The sequence below is a fragment of the Betta splendens genome, chromosome 15 (genome assembly GCF_900634795.4).
Source record: "Betta splendens chromosome 15, fBetSpl5.4, whole genome shotgun sequence".
Taxonomy (NCBI): Eukaryota; Metazoa; Chordata; class Actinopteri; order Anabantiformes; family Osphronemidae; genus Betta; species Betta splendens.
In genome coordinates, this window is record NC_040895.2 from 12,369,193 (window position 1) to 12,390,007 (window position 20,815).

Consider the following 20,815-nt stretch of genomic DNA (forward strand, 5'->3'; position numbering starts at 1 on the left):
TGCTTTTATTTTTCTTTTAGCCTTTGCCAGGTAAACAGTCTAACAAAGTCTGGTCTTGCTTGTGAGTTAATCAGACATAATTTCTGCCTTTGTTACCGAGGCTGTCTCGTATTAGGAGCCGCAGCGAGGTGCTAATTAAATGGATCGCGGGCCTGTCTCTGCCTCGGGCTCCGCGTTGCATCAGCATTGGCTTCAAAGCTTCAGTGCATCAAAGAGCGACCAGAACCTGTAGCACTTCGCCTCCTTCGCTCTCTCTCTCTCACTTTCAAGTCTTCGCACCTTCATGTGCAGCGATCGTCTGTACGAGCGTACGCAGTTGTGTTCATCACACACAACGCGGCAGCCAACGAACAGCTGTTCAGCTCCTGGCCAGCCCTCTACCTCGTAAGATGCATCATCATATCTGTTTTTATTAAAGCTAACATTTAGTTTGTTCCATTTATTGCTACACAACCCTGCTTTATATTGACTGTAAACCAGTGACGCAAGAGGTTTATCATGGGGCTGCTTATAGAAACGAATGAAAGCATAAACCTGCCTTTGACAGAGGGAGGCTGGAGGGTCAGACCAACCAGCCTCCCATCACTGGATGATGCCCTGGTTTTGTTGCTGCCTTTTATTGCTTTGTAGCTGCGTGCGCCTCTGGAACATCGCATGCACAGTTATTCCCATCGGTGGTCCATCACCTGGCAACGTCACGTCTCCTAGTCACAGAAATGAGCTACGTGCCCCCACTCACTTCTGTTTCATTGTTGTGCCTCATGTGGTTCAAACTGTATACACATTTTCAGTGGAGTTGAATTATGAATGAAATGAAATTGGTTTTGAGTCATTTTCTGAGGTAGCGGATACCTCATTAAAGGTAAAACTAAGTCTTACTAACCTTGTGGTAAGGTGCTGGTTTTGTTGCTGAACCAAAGTCCTGGTCCTTTTACAGGTAACGCTGCCTCATCAGGACACCCTTAAAATGAAAAGTCAACAAGGGCATGTGTTTGTCTGCGATAATTAAGGATGTGAACACCAGACAAACCTCTGAGGTTTGAGTAGCTTCTGGGCTGTAGTTCTATTTGGATTGATGGATATTTGAAACACCTCTGCCTCCAAGTGAGAGGCAGTAAAAGTTGTACGGCAGCTTTATGTACAGCAGCACTTTCAATCACGCTAAAGTCTGGGCCTCGTAAGAGGCAGGAGCCTTGGGACGGAGGAGAGAGGCGGATTGTAAAAGGCCTGTGTCTGTTATTGCAGCTATAAAAGCTCGGTCCCTGGAGACCTGCCAGCCTGTGGATCAACCTTTCACTCACACTTGCTGGATATTGACTATTAATACTGGACCAGCAAGCGTCGATCCTGTCAAAATCCCATCGATCAAAATCCCATCGACCATCACGTCGAAATTGAAATGCCGACGTGATGGACACATTCTGTTTGTCTGTATTCACAATGAGACATTTAATTGAAATATCCGTGGATTGTTTTGTGTCTGTTAAATAAACGACAAAGCTCCTTGGAACACAGATACTGTATAGAGCTAATTTTTCAATGCGCTCGGGGTCCAGGGGGTTGGATTAGCTATCGATTCTCTAAGACTATTGTCCACTGAACGAATGTAGTGAAATAGAACGCACGGCCCAAAAGGCAAAAGGAACACAAACCATTAGCGAATTACTCTGCTCTGTCACATCTCCGAGCTGGAAGCGAGCGCTCACCGAGGAGGGCTGGGATTGAATACACATGAGCTGTGACCCTCCTCACTCATCTGTGGGCTCTTTTCTTGCTCAGCGTCCTCCTCTGACACGTTTAAATCTCCTGCTAAAGGACAGATGCAACGCGTGGAGGCAACAGAGACGTGTTAAGGTCGTGCGCGGCAGGTTCCGGGCGTCCGCCCCCTATTATTGACCGAGCCGGACCACTGGGTGCAGTCCTTGACGTGACGTGACCCACACTCTGAGATGCTGCAAAAAAACCAACACGCAGTTCCAATACAGATGTTCTCCTCCTGCCGATGGGGTCCCCAGCTCGTCGCTCACCTTGCTGCGAGCGAGCATCCTGCCTTATCGGGACCCACCACATTGTGAGCGAGCGAAAGCGCGCTTTGATGCGCATGATAAACTTCTCATTAACCTTCAGGAAATTAACTGAAACCTTGATTTAATTAGATAAAGATCACGATGTCAATGCTGCGTCTCCTCCGAGATGGATCCCGTGCGCCTTTTGGGGGGGGCTGAAGTAGAAAAGAAGTACTTCTTCATCATCCACATTATATTTGATCCTGGCTTTGTTTGGAGGAAGCTGAAGTTTTTAATGCGTTACTTGGCAAAGCCTGGCTGCTTCTTCTGCAGCCAAATGCATTATGACGTTTTTTTTTAGGGAGAAGGATGAAGGGTTATGCTGACTTGAGCAATATACATCCGACAAAGTCATAGCTCAGCATGCACTGTAAGAGAAGTGGCATTGGTGTGATTTCTGATGCGTTTTGATATTAGTAACTATGGCAAGGATGATTTATGCTGCGATTAAAGGTACGTAATGGGTTTGTGCCTAGACGACGGAGCGACGACCTGAATACGTGATGACCTGCAGATTGCATGAAGAACAGGACACACAACTGAGCCGCGTTGTGCAGAGAGGCATGTCTTGCCTCACGGATGTAAATGGGACCGAGGGGGTGGGGGTGCAAATGGGAAATTTCCCTCTAGATCCTTGCGCGTTTCATTCATGTCTTCGAATGAGTGGCAGAGAGAAACGGCTCCACAGCGACGCGTTGTAACACAGGAGGATCCCCTGAATCACAGAGGCCTGTTTCCTTCTCGCTGGAGCTCAATGAGGCTGCAGAGAATAAAATAAAGCCTTTTTTGACAGAATTCAATGCGAGCGGTGCACAATTTACCAAGTTGGCGCCTCAATCAGTGGATTTGCTATTTTTTCTGACTTCAATTTTAAATTCAGCGAGTCGCTGTAAATACAACCACTGGTAAATGAGAGCAACGGGACACTTATTAAAGGAAAAGAAAAACCTACTATAAATATAAAACGCACCATGGAAACGTGCACTCGGCTGGAAGATGATGATGCATTTGTGTTAATGATTAACAATGATTGTGACAATTTATGAGAAAGGCAGATGAAGGCCTTTTTTTTTTTTTTTTTTACAGGTGTTCATAAAGCGGGTTCCCAACAACCTCTCACCAGGCTGATGAGAGTCCTGGATTAATGGATACACTCAGCTGATTAATGAATTTCCTTTTTGTATTTGTTTAAATTACTTACATAAGAATCAAATTGAGCAAACTGGGGCAGTTTATTAATAAACAATATTTACACTTAATTTCCTCCTACCTATTATTCGTGATCATACAGTAATCATTTATTGCTTGACATCTGGTTCTGAGGCTGTTGCAAACACGCTGACGCTGGTGATGTTGAGGCTCGGGGAGAAGGTTTGTGGACCTCACCCCTTTCAAACCTTAACACAAGCCTAACCAGTTAGCATTGCTGTAATAGCTGCTCAGTCACGTTCCTCTAAAAGCAATGTACCCTCCAGCTATGCTACAGTACGTATGCATAATAGACATTATGATAACTCTGTGCACTGTCAGCAGCTTCTGATCAAATCCTCTCCCGATTCTGCAGACGTGCTGCACTTTTCTAAAGGACCCAATTCTAAGTGGATGTAGCAGATGTTGGCTCAGAGAACCGGTGCTGGAAATCGAAAGAGTTTTCCCCTCCGACGTGAGCGGGCTGGTCACATGCCGTCCCTGCGCTGGGGGTCCTCCCATCTACCCACCCCCCACCCCCCGGACCGACGCACGCGTGGCTGGAACACATGGAGGGGTTAAAGACGCGCACTCGTGATCCTCACACGCTTCACAGACACTCACGCGCGCCGTGGCATTTAAACTCCAGCTGTGTTCTTTCCAGGACATGCTCTAATATTCCTCCTCCCTCCTCTTCAGCTGCGCTCTCTCTCTCTCTCTCTCTCTCTCTCTCTCTCTCTCTCTCTCTCTCTCGCGCTCATTCTGTCTCGGCCACGAGCCATTTTCTGCCACCTCTTAAAGCTTCTCATGTCCCAGGAGGTGGGGAGCGGGGACTGTGGGGGCCCGTCCTCTAATATTCTCTCATCCCTCCATCTCCTGTCATTGTCACCTCCGTTCCTTCCTGGCCTCTCTCTCTCTCTCTCTCTCTCTCTCTCTCTCTCTTTTCTCTGTTTAGTATTCCCTGTGAACGGTCAAGGTCGTGGTTGCACTGTTCTCTTGGGGAGGGGGGGGGGCTGGCTGCCATTGAACACGGGATGCAGTAGAGGAAAGAAGGGTGACCTGCCTGCTAATACGTGTAGCATACTAAACATTTAACTTGGATGGTTTAACTCAGCGGGGGGGGGGGCGCTTCTCGTGGAATGGAATGGAAAGAAAATCGTCTCTTTATGAATTAACGGTGCCACAGGGAAACTTTAAGAGGAGATCTTTCAGACAGGTTGTTCTGCGTGTCTGGAACAGAACCCCACAGGCCGCCTCTTCTCAACTCCCCCTGACAGATGCTCATTTTAAGAGCTGTCATCCTGTCAGACCTGAGAGGCCTTCCTTTATATTGGCACCCTCCCCACCCTCTGCACCATCAATCACTGTTTCTGTTGCCTAGGTACGACAATATGTTTGCAACTATCTCGTAAAGGCCCCCAGGGTTAAATGGAGCCAATTTCTAAGGATGCAGCATCACTGCTCACAGCTTGATGTATGATTGCATTTTGCGTCTGAGATGAAAAAGAGAAGGTGCCGGGTCAGTTTAACCACCACCGTTTCTTAGAGTTATGGAAGATGCCTTAATATAATTCAGTTTTATTTATATAGCGCCAATTCACAATAAACATTAATTCAAGTCACAGGTAAAACCCAATAAATACTAAACATTGTCCATCATCAGTGACTCTAAGAGAAATCTCTGATCTGTCTGTCTCTGATTATCTGAGTGCCCAGTGCTGCAGTGCTATTCTACTCATGAACTAGTTTGTTCAGTACCGGTTCCTCTTTTATCTTACAACACCTCAACGTCGGCGCTCCTGAAAGTGTCGGCGACTCTACAGTGCGATGAATAATGAAAACAACTCAAGCTCACACCAGTGCACAGCTTTCTCAGGCTGCAGCCTTTCATCCTGCCGGGGTTTTCATCTTTTGCTCCTCGTACGATTTGAAGTCCGGGCGTAATTGGCCCAGTTCTGCCAGAAGTCACGCGTGTTCTGTTGTTCCGCTCTGCTCGTTTATTTACAGTAAGCACGAAAGTACGAAATATCGCAATTAAACGAGAGTGTGTCACTGGAACGGAGGTGGTAATTAGCATGTGGTGGAGGAAAGTCAGTTCAAAGCAATGAACACACTGTTCCCCACGTGTCTGGACGTTCCAGCACCATCATCACCTTTAGATAAATAGAAACAAAATGTGCACATTTGCTATTATTGTGTGTTGAGAAAGCTCTGGTACTGCATAAACTGGTACATCTGTGGTACATGCTGTTCGGCCAGTGTGTGACTGTGCTGTTCTGACAGATCAGATCATAAACACACCTGCGTTCTGTATTCAGGCTGAGGGGAAGATGTGTGCTGCTGTATGCCATCAAACTTTAATGGAGGGTCCCTCGGTTGAAAATCCAGCCCCGAGCACTCAGATGTGATTGAGTTTCCCTTTGTGTCTAAATCCGGACCGTTCCTCGACCCGTGTAGTATTTGTTACGTAATCAAACACCAGGAATAGATGCAAACATTGGCTCTGCAACGTGAACTATGTGAAACGGGACAAGTGGGGAATAATGGCTGTACGGCACATGAATGAATATTCACTGATTGCACCCTCTCATAGGGTGGATGTGAAGAGAACTGGGCTTAAGCCGCCCTTTGGCTGTGAACCTCTCAAATCCTTTCTGGCCGAGGCATCAATCGGACATTTTGGGCGAACTCAGGGGGCCGGGCCGGATTAATGAGCGAGCCTGATGCCGCAGCGTACTGCTGCCTGTTCACAACACATGCACAATGTAGGGTTTTTTAACAAATTATAAGCTACGTTAATTCCTATGGCTCACAGCCACCGCTGTTGAGGTACCTCTAATCGTAGCTCACTTAAAAATAAAAGCCCAGCTTGATTACTTTACTGCTACGCAGTTAAGACAGCGGAGCTGAGTCACCGCTCACTTGACCCGGTACCCGGCCTTAATGCGAGGCGATATTCTGTGCTGTACGCTGTCGGCCCGCGTCGCCCGTCTGCGAGACGCTCCCTGTCACAGGGTGCACGCAGGGGACAGTGGAGGCATTAGACAAGAAGCCCTGCGTTGGCGTGGCTCCGCTTAAGGACAAGGGCGACCTGCGCGTTTGTTCTCTACGGTACAATGCATGTATTACACAACACGCCTGTTATTATTGCGTATCTCTTATGTCACCTAAAAGCAGCAACCTTCACACGCACCTGCGCTCACACGACGCCGCCGGTTGTTCCAGCGCTCCTGCTGAAAGCATTCGACAGATTTAGCTTCGCACTTTAAATATAGCGCGGGACGCACCGACGAGGAGACATAAACGTGGCGTCCGAATGCTGCGGCTCTGATGGCTGTGAAGTGGGACTGGCTTTGTGCCTCCTCGTCACACGTGAATCATGAATCCTACATACAGTATTCCCATTATTCTTCTCTAGGTTTGAACACCTAAACATTATTACACTGCTGGTTTCTCGGTTGATGGTCCTGGATGGATGCTGGTTTGAGGTTGTTAACCAACCATTGTTGACAGTGTGGGTGGATGGGGGGAGGGACAGGCTTTCAGTTGAGACCACAATGTTTTGTCGCCTCAGCTCATTGCTGGATGTTCGTCCTCCTCCTCCTCGACAAATGTTAAAAGGGCACTTATTTGGTCGTCTGTGGGGTAAAGTCTGCTTGTTGGGGTCTGTCCTTTAATCCACCTACTCCTCTCTACACTACAGTACCTCTCTATCTATGACAGATACAAACATTCTATTTTATTTTCCTTCATCTCTTCCACGTTGAACGTGTACAGTATGTGGGCAGCGTCCCAATCAGTTAATGCCCTGCAGTCACCTGCCTGAGCCTCCTCGCGGTCATTTCTAAATGGAGCATCATTATTATCTTTGGCTCTGGATTAACTTTATCCTCCATTCAAGTGGGAATCCATTAAAAATGCAGGGGAGCGCGGGTGTTTACTTAATGCCTCGGCCACAATAAATCAGACCGGTCCAAAGGACCATCACATGAAAGTGATCACGTCACTTTCATCAATAATGAATGGTATCATCAGCGGGGAAAGTGAAAAGGCTGAATGGGAGAAAGGACGGCCGGGGGGACGCTTGTGCATCACTACTCTGGCTGGCTGTCATAAAAATGACCCCAATGATGATGATGATGGTGATGTCAGCGATGTCTGTGAATGTACTGCACAGTATGTTAATTTGTAAAAATGAAAGAAATGTAAAAACCTCTCTCTTTCTCCGTCTCTTTCCAGGTGGTGCTGGTCTTTGCACTCAGCATCGGGGCCCTTGGAATATACTTTATAGACTCTTCCGAGTAAGTACGACTTTTATAATTCCTACTCTGACAGCAACATTGCACAAGCTCCAGCAGTGGAAGTAGAAAATGGAGCAGCTGCGTTCTGAGCTGCTGTTTGTTGCCCGGGCCTTCGTACTCCGTCGGCGTGATGGCGGCACGTGTCCTTACTCATCTCCACACACACCGCAAATCTCTGAAATGCAAATGCAAATTTTTACGCCCCCACGAGCGGCGATGCGCGCGGCTCGCACACCCTCACATCTGAGGATTTGTCAATGGGAGGCATGTCAGTTGCCATGGCAACAGAGACGGGCAGATACTGTATGCATCGGGGAGCTCGCTCTGCGTGTGAGTTTGTGTGTATCCCACAGACAGATCGCAGGCCCTGTGTATTTTTGGTAACGACTGCAGATACTTTTACCCAATCCACATGCAAACTGTGATTCTTTTTATTTATTTGAGTTATCTGTGGTCCTCACGTTGTCTCATTATCTATATTGAAACTGTGTTGCCTGTCAAACTGTAGTGGCAGAAAAGCACAAGGCATTTCTAGTCCTTATACTTCAGTCAAAGCATGGCTTCAACAGGAGACAGCTGTGTTTTAGTCGTGTTGTGATTCACAGAGCGCTGATTTAAAGGGAAACTAAAGGAGGTGATTTCTTGTTTCCAGTTCTATTAAAAGTGCTGAACATGCCTCCAGTGGTAAAAAAATCGCAGTGAGTGTTGCAGTGACCTGCAAATTAACTCTGCACCTTAGATTATTGATTTATGCAAATAAGGCCCCAGATATTTGCAGCCGTGAATCTGGGACCTGTTGACCATAATACTACTGTTTGTATTCCTCTTACAGCGTGTTTCTCTCGCTGCGATCTTTAAGTCGTAGCTGGCTTCCTGCAGTTTGTTTTGACTTTAATACGGCATCTTTGAACTGTGAAATTATGCCTCTGAGGCAACTCCGAGTTTAAAATGGGGAGAGACGTGTTAAATTCTCACCAAAAAAAAAAAAAAAAAGTAAATCCAGTCCAACTTGTACAGCCTTATCTTAGCTGCAGTTGGAAATTATTCCTGGCACGAATCCACTCAACCATTTGTACCTCAGGATAAAAACCTTTGCATCCTCCTCCACATCTCTGTCTCTCTTTGTACGTCCCTCCTCACTCCCTCTTTGTTTTCCTCTCCGCCTCTGGCATATTTAAAAAAACAACAACAAAAAAACGAGAAGGGAGCGTGAGAAATCACTTATTATTAAACTACTGTTTATTGTCTCTTGGAACCTTCATGTGATGACTGGGGTTGCAGAGTAATTTCCTCAGTTCACTAATATGCAGGAGTGACCATCTTATACAGTAACAGCCCTGCAGAGTTTGGTTCCGTCTGTATGTGACTCGATTTCCCCCGAGGCGCCGCCCCGATCTGTCTGTCCCCCTCCTGCCGTCATCATCGTGATTATTGTCACTTTAGTTCTCGCTCTGGGGCGGGCGTCCGATCAACTGGGCCCAGGCTCGGCCCACTCCGCTGGGTCCGTAACCACATCATCATGTAACGAAGGGTATCCGGTCCCTGTTCATGCATTCTGTTCATGCATTTCAACCCAAGGGTGAACGCAGGTATTGACAGTACGTGCTCACGTTTATTATGAGCTTGCCTGTGGCTGTGCACACGCATGCGGGAGGGTGACGTGCTGCGTGAATGATCTGACTCATATCAGCCTCAGGCTGAGTGACAAATCATCTACGGATGACCTTCTCTCCATTTAGCTCGCTGCCACTAAGTGTTATTCACTGACGAAATCAATGACTTCAGATTTACTGAATATGTCAGACTGGAAGACTGGAAATAATTACTCAGACTCTTATAGTAGAGACGCATAAAGTAGTTGGACTTTCTTGCCCCCCTTCTTTTCCAAATGTGTTTCGGTCAGATGAACTCGGATGAAGTGGTTTGGAAATTGTCAGTGTTAAAGGCCACAGTAATGGAGGATTATGGTGCATGGGGACGTGGTGGAACAGGTGCACGTGGGTTGGATTTGGGGAGGCTGGAGCTGCATGGCTTTGTACTCTATGTACTCTGCTAAAGCAGGGAAGGCCTGAGGGGCAATGACACACACACACACACACACACACACACACACACACACACACACACACACACACACACACACACACACACACACACACACACACACACACACTTCTGGTCGTTTGTACCAGGATTGTTTTGTTTCTGGCTTTATGAAAATGTTGTTTTTCCAGTTCCAAGCTTGATGAAACGCAGCCTTTTCCCGCTTCCCCTCTGCCGCAAACGCCACTTCGCCAAACTCAATCTATTTTGGTGATTTTTCAATGGGAGGCTGCTGCATCCTCGTGCGTCCCTGTTTAAATTAGCCTTAATACCTTGGCTCAGCCCTCAGCTCTCATCCCTTCATTTTCCTCCTCCCATGAAACAAACAAATGTAGGACAAAGTCTCTGCAGGCTCCTCTTAAAGGGACGCCCTTGTTCCTGCTCCACTTCTGCTGCTATTTCTCTCCGCTCTCTCCATCCCTTCCTGCCACGCATGCGGACTGTCACATGGGCGCGCTTGCATTGTCACGGTGGCTCGCAGATCCACGGGAACTGGATTTTGCCTGTGTCAGAGGCCTTTCGGGCCACAGGCTGCTCTGGTAACTCTATCATTAGCGGGTGATCAATGTCAGCACTGAAAAAAGAAACAGTGCCTAATGACTAATTAATGAGGTAAGGTGAGAAATATGTCTGAGCGGTGAGACAGGCCTGGCAGAGTGTGGCGGTGAAGGAGAGTTTTGACTGGTTGCTTGTAGCAAATCAAACCTTCAGCAGATGAAACCCACTTGAGCCTAAATGGCATTCATGGAGATTTTCTAATTCTAAAAGACAGACCCTCAAAGAGTTATTATTAACAAATACTCAGAGAAATGAGAGATTATTAAATGTCAGCATCGCACTGTTGGATAATGAGCTTTTTGACATATGGAACATCAGATGCTGCAGAAAATGAACCTTTTTAATTGCTTCCGACGTCTGCGGCTTTTTAAAGTCCACATGTGGTGGGGATGTGCATTAGTGTGCTGCTAGAACATGTTAGCCCCGAAGTGTTATTTTAATGAGAGTCTGTTAATGCGGATTCATGGCATGAAGCCCTGAAGCCTAATTATAGACAGTTGTGCGGAGATGATTGGCCAATTCGCTGTGGAGATCCCTTTCTGGTGCGAGCACTCGCGGTGAATGGTCCAGTTTGTTTGTCAAACTTGGTGAATACAAAAAGCCGTCTGATTTCCCACAATGCTGAGCGGAGGGGCTATTTTTAGAGCCTCTCTCTCAATACAGTCAGTCACCTAAAGGAACCCCAAATAAAACTTGAATCATCTGAGGCCTTTGGATTCAAAGAGGATGGTTTAACCCTTTGTCCTTTCACATGCTGTATGACATATAAACACAGGATTTGTGTTCCCTATTCTTTGAACCCTCTCTCATTTGAGCCTTATTTGACACTTTTTGGGCTATTTTAACTCACTGGCCCCTGATGTTTTTCGAGCCTTCTATTTTCGGGCTCCGTGGGGATGTTTTATTTATCGAGCGTCCTTGTATGCGTTCCTCCTTTTAGTGACGGTGCCTTACCCCAAATCAGTCATTCACTGAACTGACCTTTCAGCCCGTGGCGCCCCTCCCTGCTGCTCTCACACGCTCCCCGCTCTCTCCTCAGGAAAAACACAGCGCCTACGACCAGTCGTCCCCGAATCTGATTTTAAAAGCTCGTAGCCTGAAATGCTGTGATTTGAATTGCCGGGAAATGAGTTTCTAACCTCATTCCAAGGGGACTCATTCTCAGGGGGCGGCCGCTGCCAAGGTCGTGTGCAGGCTACTGAAGGGCGGGCTCCTGTCGACGGACTGAAGGTGTTCGGCGGCGGCTATTTTTAGGCCGTCGTCATCGCCATCATCTTTGCCCTTGTGAATGAGCGAGTCCTAGCGCTCTGGTTGCGGCTCCCGGTCGGAGGAGGCTAATGCGAGGGAACGTTTAATGTCCTGAAATAGACCCCGGTGCTCTGCAGCCTTCCCCCAGGAAATCAGAGCTCTTAAGCAGCGGGATGTGAGCGCTCACCGAGTCAAACATAAGACGACTAGAGTTTATCACAGAAGCCCAGGAATCTCCAGGCAATTTCCATGTGGCCTAAAACTAGCATTGTGTGCTATATATATAGAGACAAATTGTCTCCAGTTCTTCTGGGAGCTTTGTTCCTCTTCCTTTCACTGTCACTCCTTCTTTCTCCACCTCTTTTTTTATCTCTCCTTCTCATCAGGAAGCTGGTGTAACCTCTGACTCATATTCTGAAGGACTCCTTTGTTGTTGTGATGTGACACTGAAAGCACAGTTGAAATCAGGGTTGAATTCCTCGTTTATTACAGGGACATTTAACCTTGATGCAGCTTATGTTGACATCGTACCTGTCAGAGAACACACACAAGTCACATCCACCTTTACATCTATAAGCTTCACGCACCTCATTGTAATTTGCTTCTGAAACCTCACGTCTGCCTGATACATCTTCCTACTTCTTTAGTTAATAATAATTTTTACTATCAAACACTGATTGTGCCAAATGACTTAATTAAAATGTTCCCATTGTAGCCATTGTGTTGCCTCAGTGATGCAGAGTCAAGGCAGCGCTCAGCGCGTACCGTGCACATCCGTGCTCCCTTTGTTATGGAGGATGCTTTGGGTCACATGGCTGTAGATGAGCGGTTATTCAGAATTAGGCCAGAGCTGGGCCCAAAGGGAAATAACCACTCCAAATGGTGTCTTGAGTGTGCACCATCTGTGTGTGTGTGTGTGTGTGTGTGTGTGTGTGTGTGTGTGTGTGTGTGTGTGTGTGTGTGTGTGTGTGTGTGTGTGTGTGTGTGTGTGTGTGTTGCAGGGTTAGCTGCAACAAACACCAGTATATGATGTATGCTGTATGGGTGGAAGACATCCCAATTAACCTGGAGGCTACTGTTTTTAACCAGGGATTAGATTAGATGGGAAAGTTGTGTATATGCATCAGCTCTATGTGTCTATGTGTGATTCACAGTTTTTGTTTCATAGCACATTATAAACAGGCTTGTGGTGAGTAAAGAATGTAGCATTCAGGCCAGATCAACTTCTTTGAAGGGTCGGGAGCAAATTAACTTTCTGATATGAGGAAAAACCCTTTCAACCAAATAATGTCACTTAATTTAAACAAGTGCTTCATAAAAATGCACAAACTACACTCAGTGTAATTGTCTTGGACGTGGGCCAGAGTTTTACATGGTCCTAAAGATCGCATTGGCCTGTAGGATACGCACAAGGCATGGATTAGAAGCTGGGTCATCCTCCTGGAGCACTTCATCTTCTCCGGCATGACGGCGCTCAGTCATCCACACGAATGGGTCATCATGTGATTAAGTATTTGATGTTAACTGGATGATATGATACGACCTCGCTCCCCTCGATCAAGCAATAAAGTTCACTCTGGACCTGACACATTTGACAATGGCCCTGGGTGCATTCCCCTGCCTGTCCATTCAGTAGTCTCCTATAGCAGGTTGAACACGAACACGCTCATGTTTACCCACGCTGGGGTTTCCTCATTACTCTGGAGCAAAAGCCCAGAGTCCTATGAGCAAGTGAAGGATGAGGTGGGCATTCGGCCTGTTATTGCTTGTGTACAGAATATCCACCCGGCTAATGGGTAATGATCACAAGGTAAACGTGAAGATGGATTATGTGACAGTCCAGACACATCGCGGCTCATTTATCTTCAGCTTTGTTTTTTTTGTTTTTTACATCCAGCTACAGTCGCTGCTCCACCTTTAATGGAGTCTCCTCTTCTGTCTCCGAGTAGAGTTTGCGCCGTACGAGGGGATATTTGTCATTACGTTTGACAGACTGTGAATAATTTATGCGCCGTGAACGCGGCGTCACATCAAAGCGCCCGCTCTTCGCTGCCAGCCTCCGCCTGTATATTTATTTCATTAGTGACTGACGCCAGGCTGAGGTCTGCGGCACCCTGGGCTCACAGAAACCCAGCAAAGGAAAGCATCACTCAGTACATCACATTCAAGGAAGGCTGTCGTGCAGGAGTTAAAACAGGAAGCTGAAACTTGTGTGTTCCTGTTAGGAATGAATTAGGATTTAACCCTATATTAAGGTTTTCCTGTCTCTCCGTCTCTGTCCTCCAGTCCTATAGAATCCTGCCAGAACTTCTACAAAGACTTCACGTTACAAATCGACATGGCCTTCAACGTCTTCTTCCTCCTTTACTTTGGCCTGCGGGTAAGCACCGCATCACACAGCACAACACAACACAACCCAACACAACACACAAACAGACCACGTCTCCACACTCTGCAGCGCTGCAGAGTCGTGCGGCGGTGCAGACGCACACCCAGCGTCCTGAATGAATGAATGAATAAACTCACAAGCTGCTTACGGCACCGGCCGCTCCTGTGACTCAGCGAGCGCTGGAGCCGCTGTCCTACGTCTATACAGTATGTGTTCGACATCCGTCCGCACAGTCACAATAACATGACATCTGTTTCCTTTGACAGTTTATAGCAGCCAATGATAAACTGTGGTTCTGGCTGGAGGTCAACTCAGTGGTCGACTTCTTCACTGTGCCTCCCGTGTTTGTCTCTGTCTACTTAAACAGAAGCTGGCTGGGTAAGTCCGCCTCCATGTTTCATGAAGCCATTCTCTAGTTCGGGGCTCTTCCCGCTTTCCCTACACATTTATTTATTTAGTACCGTCATGGCACCACTCCTCCTCTCCCATCTCTTTGGGCTCTCTATCTTCACACGTCATCCCCCTTTTATCACTCGCTGTCTCTCCCTCTGCCTCCCAGTCGCCCCCGTGTCTCACCATTACTGGGAGTGTGTCTCTGAGACCCTGCCGCCCGGGGCTGCAGTCAACTTTTCCTCCTCATTGAAAGTGACAGGGCTGGGTTCCTCTGATGTCTCAGGGAACACAGACACAGAGTGGATGGGCTAATGGGAGCGGGAGTGACTGCGCCTGTGTGTGTGCGTGTGTGCGCTTGTTGTTTCAGACTCATTGGTAATTGCTGTATTGAGGCATTGCACCTGGAACACCTCACAGCCCCCCATAACTGCCGCCTAATGGGTCTCATTCACAGTTTGGAGAGGAAGCACACAAAAAGCATGTGTTATCCTCACACACACACACACACACACACACACACACACACACACACACACGCTCTTGCATGAGCAGACTGGAAAACACCCTAACCTGCATTATATAACGACCTACTTTCCTCAGCGCTCAGAATGATACACTGCAGTAAAACGAATTTCTCAGTGTCTGTTTTGTCTTTTAAAGATCGATTATAGATTTTACAATTATTCCAGATTTAGTTTGTGGTTGTAGGATTTGTTCTTTATTTTATACAATGTCAGACTAAAAATCACATTGGCTAAAAAACTAAATATTTTTTGCCTACAACCAGTAAATTGGTACATTATTAATGAAAGCATTAATATCTACAGTGCATCTTATATCACCTTATATAATCCAGCTAATCCTAAATATAATATAATAACCCTAAAGCTTGACAATTTGAAACTGTGGCTGCACATTATTCATGTCCGTACACCAAAAAAAGAGAAAGAAATAAAGTGAAAGGAGATTAAGCTGTAGAAGTCTGATCTTTGGGATGATGATGTTTTTAAGGAGCTTCTAGTGATCCATGAGTTACTCACAGAATAAACTCAATTAGGTATCTGCAAGTGATACTGCTACCCATGATGCACGGTGTCCTCATCTCATCCTGCGAGGGCCTTGATGAGGATGATGAAAGGCCGTGAAACTCTGGTCTGGCTGCCGCTTGGCATTCTGCACCGAATAATTACCTGTGATTATAAAATGTCCTGCTCCTTGAGCTGGTGCAGAAGGCGAAGCGCTGTGAGCGGCCGTGGGGCGAGAAGCTGTGTCCACACAGCCGCTGTTAGTGGAAATCTGTTGTTGAGACCTCTGCTAATTGCAAAAACCTCAAGGTCCGATGCATCTTTGCATCTTGCGGTTTCCATATAAACAACCGCAGTGTAGTACAGTGTGTAGCAACAGAACCATCTGCCACTACTCAAGTGTCTGTTTACTGGCTTCACGCCTGTCCGTGTGTGTGAAGGGCTCCAGTACAGGACGTATAGTCTTGCAAAGGCTCGGTTATAAAATTAACAGCGTGTAGATTCGCTGTAAGATATGATGTTCCATCGCAGGCAGCTGATGGCTTCCAGAATACTAATAGGGCCCTGAACGTGTCGTTTAATATTCAGGCTCGGAGGACTTGGGACAGGAAACATGTCAAGCTGCTTATTGCTTGTATTATGATGGAAATGAGGATGTACAGCAACAGGAAGGTAACCGACTGATGAAATGCATTAATCCTGCCAATCAGTTCACTGTATACAGTATTAATGACATGCAAAGCTCATTAGGCCTACATCTATACAGAACGCCCTCATGCACATCCACGGTTTGTGCTCCATTCAGTGAACTGCTCCAGTGGCCAGTGAGAGTGTGTGTTGTGCTAATGTCCGCTGGATAAGTGCGTCTTTTCATTCCATTCAGCACAGGTAACCCACACCGCCGCCGCTCTAATCCATCATACTTACCCCATCGCGCCTCTCGTTTCACTGCCTCAGCCGTGGTCCAGGTGCGCTCAGGTAATGAAAATCCCACTAATAGGGGCTCTGGCCCGAGCGGTAAGGCGATCGCCCACTCTGCGCCTGAGCAGTGTCGGCTGTGTGCTTTTCAAGTCGTGTTCCCTGCCTTTGCAAATTAGACATTGATTAAAAGGAGGAGAGCGACGCGCGGCTAATCGAGGAGGCCACTCGGAGTCCTCCTTTGGAAAAAGGAATTAATCTCCTTGAACCGCTTTAACTAGAAAAGCCCCCGTGAGAGTCGTTGATGTGTAGGAATAGCATATACTTAGAGAGGTTCTAGTGTAGCTACTGTGGAAATGTAAACGATAATGTAAGAATATAGAGATGTCTTAAAATCCCATTGTGAATTTTTTCCAGTCTGCCTTCGGTTGATGCTGTTTTGTGAATATTGCTGATGAAGTCGCACAGCCTTTGAGGATGTACAGTACAGTTGTAGCCTACAGGCACGGCTTTGAAGACAACTTGCTACTGCCTCCTAGTGGCGGGTTAGTGTATCGTTTGTTGATGCCAAACACTGGTAGATCCGGCATGAGGCTCGCCCATATGTGTGCATGGTCATATAGAAAGAAAAGGAAGTGAAGTGAGGTCTAGTTACCAATCTAACAAACACAAACGCTTCACATACTGTATATTCGGCCGTCTGAGTGTGACATATCAGGCCAAATGTCCAGAGGGAAATCTGTGCGTGTGTGAGAGAGGAAGTGTAGCGTTGTATAATCTAATCCCGGCTGGGTTGACTGTCAGTATTATCCCAGATGAACCATCCCAGACTGCTGATTGATAAAAGGTCCCACAAGGCTTCGCTGCCAGAACACGTGACCCAGAGGCCGCGCTCCGGCTCGCAAAGCCTCAATGAAGAGAGAGAGAAAAAAAGGAACTTTTTGAATGAACATCTGACCAGATGCTGACACGTGCGTGTGTGCAAGAGGATTTGGAGTTTGTGGGAAAGGGATTTTTCAGACAAGAACATGTGTTTCATTGAGCGTTATGCTGCATGTGTCACACGAACTAGTGCCGCTAGTTGACTACTTTACAGTACCACTAGATTTACTGCGTAGGAAAATGAGATGAGATATGAGATGAGATTTTTGTCTCAAGAAACATTTGGGGTAATTTGAGAGTATCATCCCTTTGTGACAGATGTTTTTGTAACCACCGCTGGTGAACTAAGTGCTCGTATGCCTTACTTGCAGTAAGTGCAGCATCAACCAAGGTTCAGTTCAAAATGAGGCAGGATTTAATTGCTGTATTTGAGTTGACCCACTTAACTGTATCATATGATAATCTGTTCATCTAAAACAGGAAAACCAAATGAAATATTATTAGATCTTATGGGCTGAGTAGTGTTTATATTTGAAATTTGTATGATGTACAGTAAAGGGAACCATTGTAGGAAGTTGATGATTTGAAGAACTTGAGGGTTGCTGATGCTCTTTTTGTGCCTTTGTGATGTAAAATTTTGTATTCTAATGCGATAACATCAGCGGTAGCAGTGTTTCACAACACCTGGAAGTCAGTGACCTTGAGATTGTGTTCACAGCGACAAACAGACTTTTCTCCGTGTCACTGGGGGATTGTTTGAGTTCGGGTCAGTTATTTTTAAGTCAGGATTATTCTTTTTGTTTTGCATTATTTTTGTCGCCGCTAATCCCGGGAAACGTTGTTGTCTTTGTTTTAGACAAACAGATTACTCACAGCTGTGCGTTGATGGGGCCGCGGCTTTAGAGTGTTAATAGTAAAGCAGCAAAAGGCCACCAGAAAGGTAAATCTGTTTGGGTTGTGGAGGATTAAAGGCACTGAACCAGCAACGGGGGGAAAAACACGTATATTAGAGCTGACACTTTGCTCACAGAGACACAGTCGCCGGCGTGACTGACGTGATTAGACAATACACTGTCTGCTTCAGCTCGTCTGGGAGAACCTGATTTTTTTTTTTTTTATGTTAAAGTTGTACTACTGTGGAGGAGTTACGCTTCATCCAACTGGACAGTGTGGCTTTGTTCGTCTTGGAATCATTTCTTGACCTTTTTCCTTTTGGAAATCTTCCTGAAAGGAATTATTATTTTTTGCTTTTAGTTTCATTTTTGGTTTAGTCTGAGACAATGATCCCCACTAAACTCCTCGTGTACCGGCGGACGCCCAGCGAAACTATTCCGGAGACCCCCCAGGACACGCGGAGGCGCAAGAAGTCGTGTGGCGAGCTCTTCCAGAACGGGTACAGGGTGAGGCAGATCCGTCGCAGGCGGCAGGAGAGACGGAGGCAGAGGGGATACTTCCGTTCCGTCCGGTCCTGCGTGCGCGTCCTCGCTAACTGGAGTAAGGCCAAGCCAGCATACAGTAGGACACACGCCCACGCTGTTCACACTGATCGTTGCCTCGACAGGAGACGTGACTGAGGAATGTTCAATCACAGAAAGTGACACGTCTGGTCTCTGCGCAAACACACGCTGCATGGGATCAGCCGCGTTATGTAAAAAGACAATGAGGCAGGTGTTACATTGTTCCGTAATCCCTGGGCGAGCTGCTCTTTGATTCAGATCGGAGCTCATGTAAAGTAGGCCACATAATGTTCCTAGCGACATGTTTGAGTGCATAAATAATTCCACCTAGAATAAAAGCTGTTTTTTTTTTTTTTTATCGTTTTCTGTCGTCTTCCACACTTAATAAACTCTGCTTTGCTCTGTGCTTATGCTCAAGTGTGACAGGAAACTCTTCTCGACACCACTCCATGAACCTGCCACCAAAACATCTCTGCTAACGGACAAACTAGCGGATAAATGCATGAATTTGAACGTGACGTGAAGGTCCATCACTTGTTCAGCTTGTTCTAATCCTCTTTATGTCTTTGTTTGTCTTCTCTCGCAGGCTTGAGATTCCTGAGAGCACTAAGGCTGATACAGTTCTCGGAAATCCTACAGTTTTTGAACATCCTCAAAACAAGGTATTCTAAATGCATCACTTATCATCAACAACCAATGTCAAGACTAAAAACAAAGAAGCCTGGTTTTCTTGTGAATCTGAGTTGGTGACAGTTTGATGCTGATTCTCCTTCATCTTCCCAGCAATTCCATCAAGCTGGTGAACCTGTGTTCCATCTTCATAAGCACATGGCTCACAGCTGCTGGATTTATACATCTGGTAAGTAGACAGATGTAAAGGGCAGTGGGGTCTTTTCTTCTATGCCAGCAAAGCATACAAAAGCTTTTAATTCATTAAAACCTGGTGCGATATAAAACATAGTTTAATCCACAGGAAGGAAACAAACCTTTTAGTTTAAAGGCCTTTAAATCATCACTACAATTGTAAACCAGGAAGTTGTTATTGCAGCTGTTTATTTAAAAAATAAGCCAAAATAATTATGAAAAAGTGATGTTACTCTATGTAATAGATTTTACATCCATAACAAGTTATCATGCATTAAACCGTTTAACCACTAGATGGCAGCCTAAGCTCTATGGATGAGTAGTCGTTCTCCTGTCATCTCAACATTCTAGGTGGAAAACTCAGGGGATCCTTGGGAAAATTTTGAAAATTCCCAGTCACTTTCCTACTGGGAATGTGTCTACTTGCTGATGGTGACGATGTCCACAGTGGGCTACGGGGACGTCTATGCAAAAACCACCCTGGGGCGCCTGTTCATGGTCTTCTTCATCCTCGGTGGTTTGGTAAAATCAGGCTTTGTCTTCTCCCTTCTCTCTTTTCCCTGTCCTAAATCCTGCCTGTTCCCCTCAATAGATGCGCATAAAAATGTTTGAAACAATAGAAGGAATTAATAATTATGCATTTAAATGCATTGAAAGAGAAAGATTTGTAATATGATGTATATATGATGATATTTTGTCAAAATGCTAAATTGTTAGCACTGCCGTCTGTTAGGTGTTATGACTTTGTCATAGCGTAGTTGTTTAGCCTGTTGTATCTTGTCTAGTGTAGTACTGTAGTACTTTGAGCTCCTTTGTCTCCTCCCTTGTGTATTATTCCTCCATTTGTTTGACTCTGATAATGTTGTTACTGTTCTCTTAAAAGCAGTTGCGGTTTCAGGACACCCTTCCTCCCGTGTCTCCTTCCACTATTCCAACAAACACAGGGGCAGGGAGATGAGGCTTAGGCCAGCCTGACTGTTACCATAGCAACAGCAGCCTCCCTTTCACTTTGCTCTGATCTAGCGTCCTGTTGGGCCACCACTAGCGCAGACACTCACACATGAGCACGCATAGGTGCAGAGACACACACACACACACACACACACACACACACACACACACACACACACACACACACACACACTAAAACACAGCCTCTCCATCTTCCCCAACCATAAAATGACAGGATCAGGCCAGATCACAGTTACGGCCATTCTTCTCTCATGCAGCGACGACCTGCAGCTGTGTAGATGTGTACCTCGTCGTGGTCATGGTGATAGTTTGTGTTTTTTCCCCGGCGCTGAGAGTTCTGGAAGTCTTTAAGCTAGTCCTTGGAGCTGCTACCCAGCGGGAGACGTGGCTAAGTAATGACTGCAGGCCGAAAGTATTTTAAAGCCACCAATCACATCAACCTTACGTCATT

General features: G+C 46.2%; 1 protein-coding gene across 21 annotated transcripts in view; it reads left to right on the forward strand.

The window, feature by feature from the left end:
* LOC114870627 (calcium-activated potassium channel subunit alpha-1) overlaps positions 1–20,815 on the forward strand; it is a 92,223-nt gene that overhangs the window by 27,885 nt on the left and 43,523 nt on the right. For 20 of the 21 annotated variants that reach the window (XM_029175509.3, XM_055502410.1, XM_029175514.3 and 17 more), the window contains exons 3-8: positions 7,494–7,555; positions 13,751–13,844; positions 14,120–14,231; positions 19,115–19,190; positions 19,312–19,387; positions 19,744–19,914. In XM_029175509.3, coding sequence (XP_029031342.1) covers positions 7,494–7,555; positions 13,751–13,844; positions 14,120–14,231; positions 19,115–19,190; positions 19,312–19,387; positions 19,744–19,914 — 591 coding nt within the window. Of the gene's footprint in view, positions 1–7,493; positions 7,556–13,750; positions 13,845–14,119; positions 14,232–16,564; positions 18,566–19,114; positions 19,191–19,311; positions 19,388–19,743; positions 19,915–20,815 lie in introns of those variants that run through there. The other variant, XM_055502412.1, reaches the window with a different exon arrangement.